We start from the raw sequence: 9,549 nt of genomic DNA, 5'->3' as shown, positions 1-9,549 counted from the left end.
TAATGATAATAAATGTAATGGAGAAATTAGTAACTACAATGATGCTTATCAGGTAATGAGAGAAATAGAGATAGAAATACAAACTGTCTATGCTTCTAGTATGCACAGAAATGTATGAAATGCTATTGGAATTTCATTTAGATTCATAGGAAAAAAGTGTTACTAAGACAGAATGCTGAAAAACAGAAAGGAAAAATGCCCTGTATTTTTGTTCCATTATTTTGTAAGGATACACTAAAACTAATGATAAATACCAGGTGCTCTCTTAAAAATTTATCTGAAAAAATTAAAAACTTTGTTTTATCAATTATATAAATGTGATACAATGAAAAATAGTACAAACACAAATCATATATATAAACATTCTTCGAACACTGAGTTACAGCCTCAATTTTGTAGCAGTGTACTTAATATAAGCAACTTCTTGGCTGCTATTTTTAGACCTATTTAAAATAAAGTAAAACAAGGGAATAAAAAGAAATGGAGAAAGAGATATGGGGATAAAGAGAGACAGAGAGAGAGAGACAGACATAGAGGAAGAAGGATCAGGAATGTGAATGAACCAATTAAAATGCTCACCTATTTTAATCTCTGATATTCTCTATAGAAAGTTTAGAGTCTCTGTCCACATTAGAACATCATCACATTCCATGTCCCAATCAAAACCCATATACAGTTCGCCATTGATAAATGTGTAAGTGACTGAATGAGGAACAGAATTCTCAGGCAAAAGAAATGGCTTTCTATAAATCAATCATTTTTTCACCCCAACAGGTCAGAAATTGCCGTCTGTCTGGCCTTCTGGATCTTGCACTTGAGAAAGATTACGTTCGTACCAAGGTGGCTGACTACATGAACCATCTCATTGACATTGGTGTAGCAGGGTTCAGACTGGATGCTGCTAAGCACATGTGGCCTGGAGACATAAAGGCAGTTTTGGACAAACTACATAATCTAAATACAAAATGGTTCTCCCAAGGAAGCAGACCTTTCATTTTCCAAGAGGTAGAATAATATATAGTTTTTTAAAATTTTTTATATTATACTTTAATTACAATCTTTCTGTCTTCACTTTCTTACCTCCAAATAATTCCATGTATCCTTCCATATTTTTCTTCACAGTCATGTCCTCTGTTTTTCACTTACTGTTATTCTATGTTTATGTGTGCAAGTGTGTGTGTGTGTGTGTGTGTGTGTGTGTGTGTGTATATACATATATATATATATATACACATATATATGTACACATATATATGTGGTGTGTGTGTCTGTACTCAGACACATAACACACACAAACACACACACACACACACACACACACACACACACACATTTCCTAAATATAACTTGTAGTTCATAGTGCTTCATATGTAAGTGATTCAGTTCAGATATTGCACCTCATATGTAGGTTTTCAAGGTAGAGTTGGTACTGCATAACCAATTGTTGTGCTCTTGTCCCTGTTCTCAGCTTTCCTCAGTTTTCTATAGTTCTATTCATAGGGTATAAATTTCATAGGGCATGGAATTTTCTTTAAATGTCATCATTTTGTAAACCAGATAATTGATAGCAGATTTCTCTAAGCATATATATAATTATATAGGTTAATAACTCAGTCGTATGTAGACTTCTCTTTCTGTCACTAAAAATACAAGTGATGTTAATTAGAAAATGCACATTTAGTTCTTTATCAAAACATGTTTCAAGGAAGAGCTAACTTCATTAAGCCATCCCTTATATTCACAGATACCATTTTACAAGTTACAGAAATCATAATTCTTACTGTCTCCAGCCAATCTTCTGATTTTGTGTTTTGTCTCAAACTCTCAGAGTTGTAGTTGTTTAAGGCAATAAATGAAACCTTTTTTTAGGAATAATTTCACTTGAAATGTACTGAGGATGGCACCTTTATATCTCTAATATACTGAGAAAGTTAATGAGTCTACATGTACTTCTAATGTTGACAAGATAGCAAGTGTTACCTTATTGTTAACTAGTGAATTTTCCCTTCTGGCAGTCATCCTAGAGGATAAAAATGACTCTTTTGTAATTTGGTTTATAATTTGGCTTCTTTCAATTTTGTGACATATGGTTTGTGAATAAAATCAGAATGCATATATACAGAAAGCCATTAGTAACATTCAAATAATAGAGCTATTTTAAATAATTCTAAATAATATTATCTTTCATAGTATGATTTAAAGATATACTTAAAATGTCTCTCATAGGTCATTGATCTGGGTGGTGAGGCAATTAAAGGTAGTGAGTACTTTGGAAATGGCCGTGTGACAGAATTCAAGTTTGGTGCAAAACTTGGCACAGTTATCCGCAAGTGGAATGGAGAGAAGATGTCCTACTTAAAGTAAATACATACCATTTAATTATCTGTTCTATCATGTATCTGTTGTCATTTGGTATCAATAACATATATCTTCAAATATTCTAACTTAAGTTGTTGATTCTTAGTTAAGCTTATTGTGTACTAGCCCTCAGTGAATCATGTTTTTCATTTGGTACATCAATCACCTGATAGCAGGGGAAATCCAAAGTTTCAATTAGTGATTTTTGTCTGGTTGTGATGAGCTCATTAGATTCTAAGAATACTTGCTCATGAAGTACTAAAAATATGTTAGTATCCCTAGAATAGTTGTACTCAGAAATGATCCCTATAATGCAACCACACTTGGGAATTTCTTTATACATTAGAGAATTAATTGAAAATTTAAAAGTTTGTAATTTAAAATCACAGTTATAAATTCATTTTAGTTCTAAGTTACATAATATGGATGCATTAATTCTCAAGTCCATAATATTACAATACAATTAAAAATCTAAAAAAAATAAAAACAGAAGGTTATATAGTGAGACTTAAAGGTGGATGAAATTCCTATATATTTTAACATCATAAAAAATTATATATGTATATGTGTATATATGTATCTTTATATGAAAGACTTCTTATGACACTGGTGTTTATTTAGATAATTGAGGATGCTATGTATAATATTATGCTAAGCATTGTGAAAGAATAATGTACTTTTTCTTTTTAATTCAGGAACTGGGGAGAAGGTTGGGGTTTGGTGCCTTCTGACAGAGCCCTTGTGTTTGTGGACAACCATGACAATCAGCGAGGACATGGTGCTGGAGGAGCATCCATCCTGACCTTCTGGGATGCTAGGTAGGACAACATTCTTTGCTGCTGTGGGGCCTGTATTTAATGACAGTAAAGTATTATATACCTCTGCTTTAATACTCCCTGAACCTTTCAGAATGTATAAAATGGCTGTTGGATTTATGTTGGCTCATCCTTATGGATTCACAAGAGTAATGTCAAGTTACCGTTGGAACAGAAATTTCCAGAATGGAAAAGTAAGTCTTGGAGTTGTCTGAAGTATATTTTAATCTAGAGAATAACGTGGTTCTGTTTTAAGTTCATGTGATGTTAGAGTATATGATACTCATTATTAAGTGCTTTTTCACTACAGTTTTCTAAAGTGAGGACACTGAAGAAGTATCTGCTATTGAAAAACATAACTGAAGTGATAAGAAAATACAGAGAAACAGTTATGTCTGATAAAGCCCTGACTTTTAGAGTTGACATTGAATTATGGCTGTTAATACTAAAGGAAATTTCAAATTCTTTCTGCCCTTTGTACAATCAATGTCATCATATAAAAATACTTCCCCCCCCAGTGGAATGAGAAGGCAGTTTAATTAATGATAATCAAGGAAATTATAATAGATATAAGCTTATGAGAATCACAAAATAGTGAGTTGCTGAATAAATCCATGGATGAGTTGAATTATATGCATTATGTCTTTGTTTGTTATGTGCATAAGTTTAAACAATTATAAAACTGAACTAAACAATTAGACAATCAGATATCTGAAAGGCTATTTGAAGTTTCCTTTCTTAGTTGAAGATATTAGCCTTATAACACATATGCAATATAAAATATAAATATCACTTCTCTATAAAATCTGACAAATATTTTTCATTTCCTTTCAAGATAAGTTTTGTATTGAAGTTTATCCTCTTTTTGAAGAGGTTTCATGAGGAGAATGAGATTTTTTTCCTAGAATAATATGTATATATTTTGCCATTATACGATCCTCATTTATACTTGAGTAACTTAATATTGTCAGAATATTTTATTAGCACATTTTATAACCAGATTGGTAAAAAAAAAAAAAAAACAACTGTTATTTCCTTAGAAAGTATCATATTAAAAGCATATCCAATAAATAAATAAAAGCCTTCTTATATATATTCTTTAATTAGTATAGAAATACCCATCTCCTTTATGCATAAACTGAGGTATGTATATGCAATGTATACTGATGTAGATTTCTCAGGTAGTAACTGAAGCCTGTTCTTTAACCCTAGTTTTCCTGACTCTACTTTTCTTGTTTCAGTCACACTAAAGTGCTTTCTTGTGATACTGAGCAGAAAGTAGGATGTTTAAAAAATTGGTTCTAATGTTGTTAATATGTTTTTAGAAAACCTGAGTTTGAACAGAAGTTGAGATTTCAGTGAAGGCCTGCAAAAACAGTGAAGGACTTAGACAAAAATTAGACACTGCAAAGACAGAATTAGCATGGTGGGCTTGGTTTTGGTTTTCTGTGGTGGCAAGTGTCAGGCAGCTACAGGCACTCAAATGATCTGATTCTTTTTCAATAATTAAGGATCAGAATGACTGGATTGGACCACCTAATAACAATGGAGTAACAAAAGAGGTGACCATTAATGCAGACACGACTTGTGGCAATGACTGGGTCTGTGAACATAGATGGCGTCAAATCAGGTGGGGATGTCCCCTTCAGTTCTTGTCTAATAAGGAAGTTGTTTAACCTTTTATTTTCACCTGTTGAATTAAATGTTACCAGTATGTTATATGATATTGTGCTTTTAGGAACATGGTTGCCTTCCGGAATGTAGTCAATGGTCAGCCTTTTGCAAACTGGTGGGATAATGGCAGCAACCAAGTAGCTTTTGGCAGAGGAAACAGGGGATTCATTGTCTTCAACAATGATGACTGGTAAGTGGATAGTGATTAGGGAATGGTTGTATAATATTACACTCCAAGGTGCTACTTTTCGTTCCCTGTTCATTTGTATTTTTCATATGTGATAAATTTTTTGGACAGTGAATTTAAACCACAAGTAAATATTCAGTATTCATAAGAAAAACGGTATTTGGTTTCTTATTTTCCTTTTGGGTTAATACAATTTTGATTTTTTTATTTACTCTTTTATTCATTTATTTACACTTCATGTTTTATTCCCTCCCTGTCCACCCTCTGTTTCACATCTCATACCTCCTCCCCCCATCTCCACACAGATGTCCCCACTCCCACCCCCACCTGACCAGACCTTGTTCTTTAACCACAGTGTACAATAACAGTAGCATATATTCATACTTGCAAGCTGACTTCACACAGTTTACAAAGTATATAAATAGTAAATACATATCTTACCATCATTAAAAATGTACCATACTATTCCTGGAGTGCTCTCCCTATTACCTTTAATTATGACTTATACATTAATGCACTATACTTATACAAGGTCTTCAATTATCTGCCTGTATGTTTTATGCATTTTAAAAGTGTATGTGTACTTGCATTCGGTGTATGAGTTTCTTCAAGTGGTTGGTTACTTAGGCTTTAAAACCTTCATTCTTATTCTTTCACCGGTAGTACTTCTATCTCAGTCTTCCTTTATGACTCCCTCATCTGTATACTCAAGATCGGATACCAGTAGTGTTGCTTGTTACTGTGAGGGAAGAAACAGTCCTAATGCTCTGAGTTTGAACCCATCTGGATCCTCAGAGTGATTTCAGTACAGCCATGGCTGGCTGGGTAGAGAGACCTTGTCTCACAAATAAACAAATCGAAAAAGCATTCCATCTCAGAGAATCTTTTTGGGAGACAGTGAACTGTCTCAACTCTAAATCAGCTTTCTATCTGGTTGTAAATATTTTTATCTAAATCATGTTTTATTGGCAACAACAAAAAAATTGAAGTACATAACAGGTTTTTTTTTTCCTGAGTGAGCACTTGGATTTTTTTTTTTTTTTAGAAGTAGAATTACTTTATGCAAACTGTTTTCTACTACAAATGTGTTTGTATAAATGGAAATGCTAGATTATGTTTAATCTGAGGAAAAAATTTCACGTGTCATCATTTGATCTAAGAACCTTTGAAGAATGAAAGCTATTAATAAAACTAATCAGAGTTTAATCCAGCAGAGGACAGACTGGAAACAGACAATCACAGAAGAACTTTAGTGCTGAGTTTCTCTCTATTCTCTGTCTGGTTTCTACAAACAAAGAAGCAAATAAACATTTAAAATAATGACTTTGGTATAGAGAATTTGCTTGCTCCTGTTTGGATCTCTTACTGAGCTCTGGGTTCTTGCTGTTCTATAGTACAAGGTTGGGGGCATTTAGCTTTCTGAGGAGAATACATAATGGATCTTCCTGCATTTGATTGGATTGAATTCCAATTAAATACTAACTTTTTTCCCCCAGGGCTTTGTCAACAACTCTACAGACTGGTCTTCCTGCTGGCACATACTGTGATGTCATTTCTGGAGATAAAGTCGACGGCAATTGCACTGGACTTAGAGTAAATGTTGGCAGTGATGGCAAAGCTCACTTTTCCATTAGTAACTCTGCTGAAGACCCATTTATAGCAATCCATGCCGACTCAAAACTGTAAGAGTCACAATAAAGACAGATAGAGAGCACATCAATGGAGTCTGCTTCTTTTTTCTGTGCTCCATATTATAGCTTTAATTTCTATTTTCTTTATTTATTATCAAGTGTGCATGTTGCTGTGTCTGTCTGAGCACTGGAATGTGGGTAGGATATGTAAACAACCCTGTGTCATGGTGTAACCTCTCTGCCTTTTTCCATGAGCTTTGGGGATTAAACTAAATTCCTCAGGCTTCCCTGAAAAATACTTTATCTGCTGGTGTATGTTGCCAGCTCATATGTCCCTTAATACTTACATTCCATTTCCTTGTAGTAAAACCTATAAGCAACAAACTTGAATAGGCAGAAATCACAAAACTCACATAAAATCATCATATAACTACATGTAAGATCTACTAAGTATTAGCAGAAAATCTCAGATATCTGATGTTTTACAAAGCAAAATATACCATTTTTGCACTGTCTCCAATACAGTCACAACCTTCACTGACCAATGATTAGTAAAACATATCAATTAGACCTGTATTTTGCATGTATCCTTTCCTTTTTATGCTTCCCACATACGTTTGGAGTGGTGGTGTCCCATTGGACTGTGAAAGACTCATCTGAGACAACACTGGTGAAGAATAGTGGCTCTCCTCTTAGCAGCTCATTTTCCAATTCTCCTTCAGTAGTATATTCAGAAACATTTAATAGGAACTATGCCTTTTTGATATGAAAATAGTACATTGTCTCCCAGTTAATTTAACTCCCATTTAAAATAACTATAATTTTAAATGCCATGGATTTATGGGCACAACTAAAAGTCTTTTATGAATTATGTCAAAACTCTAATCACAAAAGTATTAGCTACCTCTTTAATCATTAAGCCATTATTAGATCAGGCAAATAAATGCTTTTGTAATTAATTCATAAATTCAGAATTTTCTTCATTCTTTTTTATCCTTCCTCCTTTCTTCCCTTGCTTCCTCTTGAACTCATAGTTTAATATTTAATTTAACTTAAATGTTAATATCTATATATATATCCATAGATAAGTACCCAAATATGAGTATTTTTATTAATGTTTGTTCTTACACACACACACACACATACTGAAAGACCCCCAGAACTGGGGAGATCCTTACTCAAGTTTCGGGACAACGTGACCACCCAATGACTCATGAGAGACCGAACTTGCTGCAATCACATGAGGTTTATTGGGGATACCAGTACCGGGGTCGATCTCGTGACCTTATCGGCCAGAGGAGTTCGACCCCAAACACAAGAAGTAAGGGGTATTTAAGGGAAAACCCACAAGGGCAGGAAGAGGGTTACCAAGGAAACATTCAGAGGGACCCAACCAAGGTATTCAGTTAGGGAGGGAAAGATATTCATTCTAGGAATGTAATCTTCATCTACTGGTCGACGGGGTGGAGAGTCCCATAAACCAGTAGACCTTCATTCCTAGTTCCGCCCTCATTGCGGATCAGCCAGAAGGGGCAGGTATCAGGAACCAGAGCCCTGAGGCTCTGAGTTCCTGGAACTGGCTATTTTATATTTCTGGCTTGTTATATCTGTACTAGTACATTACTTTTTGTTAACATGCTTTTTCCCAAATTTCTAAGTCTCCCAGTCTTTCAGTACCACTCACACACATATATGATTAAACAATATACATACATGTTTCATGTATATGATTAAGCATATATATTCATATATATGATTCACTAACATATATACACAACATATATAAATATATATATTCCTAAATACATAACTAAAATATACTATATATGTTATATATACTATATCTCTGTGTGTGTGTGTTTGTGTGTGTGTGTGTGTGTGTGTGTGTGTGTGTGTGTATGTCTACTATCTTCACATTGTAGGACTGTGGCTCACAGTATGCAAAACATGTTAAGATGCTTGGTGACTTTGGTCTCTCCCTCCTTCAGTTCACAAAGCATAGCTCAGCAACATGGATGCTAGACAGCAACCAACATGTTTCCAGCTCAGTACTAGTTTTATTGCCTCATGTGATGTATCTAACCATGCTATCTTCAGCAAAATCTTCATAGCTTACTCTCACCAATGAACAAGGCCAATTGAACTAGCCTGTAGTTTTAGGATTCTCTGGGATCTGAGTAACCAAGGGATGAATGTATTATGTCATATGTGGAACTCAGCTTTGTTTAATATTATAATGCTATTTTTGTGGTTGTATTATCCAATTAAGCTGTGTAGTTCCCTTCAAACTCTGTTTATTCATTGTATTGTATTTTTAAAAATTGAATAGCTAACAAAGTAGATGATTTTTATTTGGTTTTTCATACATATTTAGTTTGGTTAATCCCCAGTTAATGTTATTTTTAACATAAATGTAAGCTGTAAATTAATATAGTGACTGTCTTTTTTCACCCTAGGTAGTTACCCAATAATGACACAGAGAGACCAATATTTACTTTTAAGCTTCAATATCTGGGCCATCAATTGATGCCCATTAATCCACTAAGTCAATCTGGCCACCTTCTAGCCAAAATCCCCGTAGTAGCCATAGTACGCGCATTCAGGATCTTCCATGCTTCTACTCTCATGAGTCCTTTCCTCCTTCCTTCTGTTTCCTTTATTTTTAATTATTTTATTTATTTATTTTCCAGTCATTGACCCTTACATTCCCCCCTCCCACAGTTCCTCATCCCATTCCTCCTCCCCCTTGCCTCTCAGAGGGAGCTCTGCTCCTTTCCAGGTGTCCCCATCCCTGGGGCTTCATGGTTCTTCAGGATTATGCACAATGTCTCCCACTGAGGCCAGATCAGTTTGACCTCTGCCACATATGCGCCAGGGGCATCAA

General features: G+C 34.5%; 1 protein-coding gene across 1 annotated transcript in view; it reads left to right on the top strand.

The window, feature by feature from the left end:
- The window catches only part of LOC116093283 (pancreatic alpha-amylase), an 8,044-nt gene extending 1,298 nt beyond the window's left edge, over positions 1-6,746 (top strand). Inside the window, exons 2-9 of the mRNA XM_031374651.1 lie at positions 2-52; positions 775-1,005; positions 2,227-2,360; positions 3,054-3,176; positions 3,268-3,367; positions 4,685-4,803; positions 4,912-5,037; positions 6,531-6,746. Coding sequence (XP_031230511.1) covers positions 2-52; positions 775-1,005; positions 2,227-2,360; positions 3,054-3,176; positions 3,268-3,367; positions 4,685-4,803; positions 4,912-5,037; positions 6,531-6,720 — 1,074 coding nt within the window. The 3' untranslated portion in view covers positions 6,721-6,746. The remainder of the gene's footprint in view (position 1; positions 53-774; positions 1,006-2,226; positions 2,361-3,053; positions 3,177-3,267; positions 3,368-4,684; positions 4,804-4,911; positions 5,038-6,530) is intronic.
- Positions 6,747-9,549: the final 2,803 nt, after the last annotated feature.

Source organism: Mastomys coucha, unplaced genomic scaffold (genome assembly GCF_008632895.1).
Source record: "Mastomys coucha isolate ucsf_1 unplaced genomic scaffold, UCSF_Mcou_1 pScaffold16, whole genome shotgun sequence".
Lineage (NCBI taxonomy): Eukaryota > Metazoa > Chordata > Mammalia > Rodentia > Muridae > Mastomys > Mastomys coucha.
Note: the sequence above shows the minus strand (reverse complement) of the source record. Positions and strands in the feature narration are given on the sequence as shown.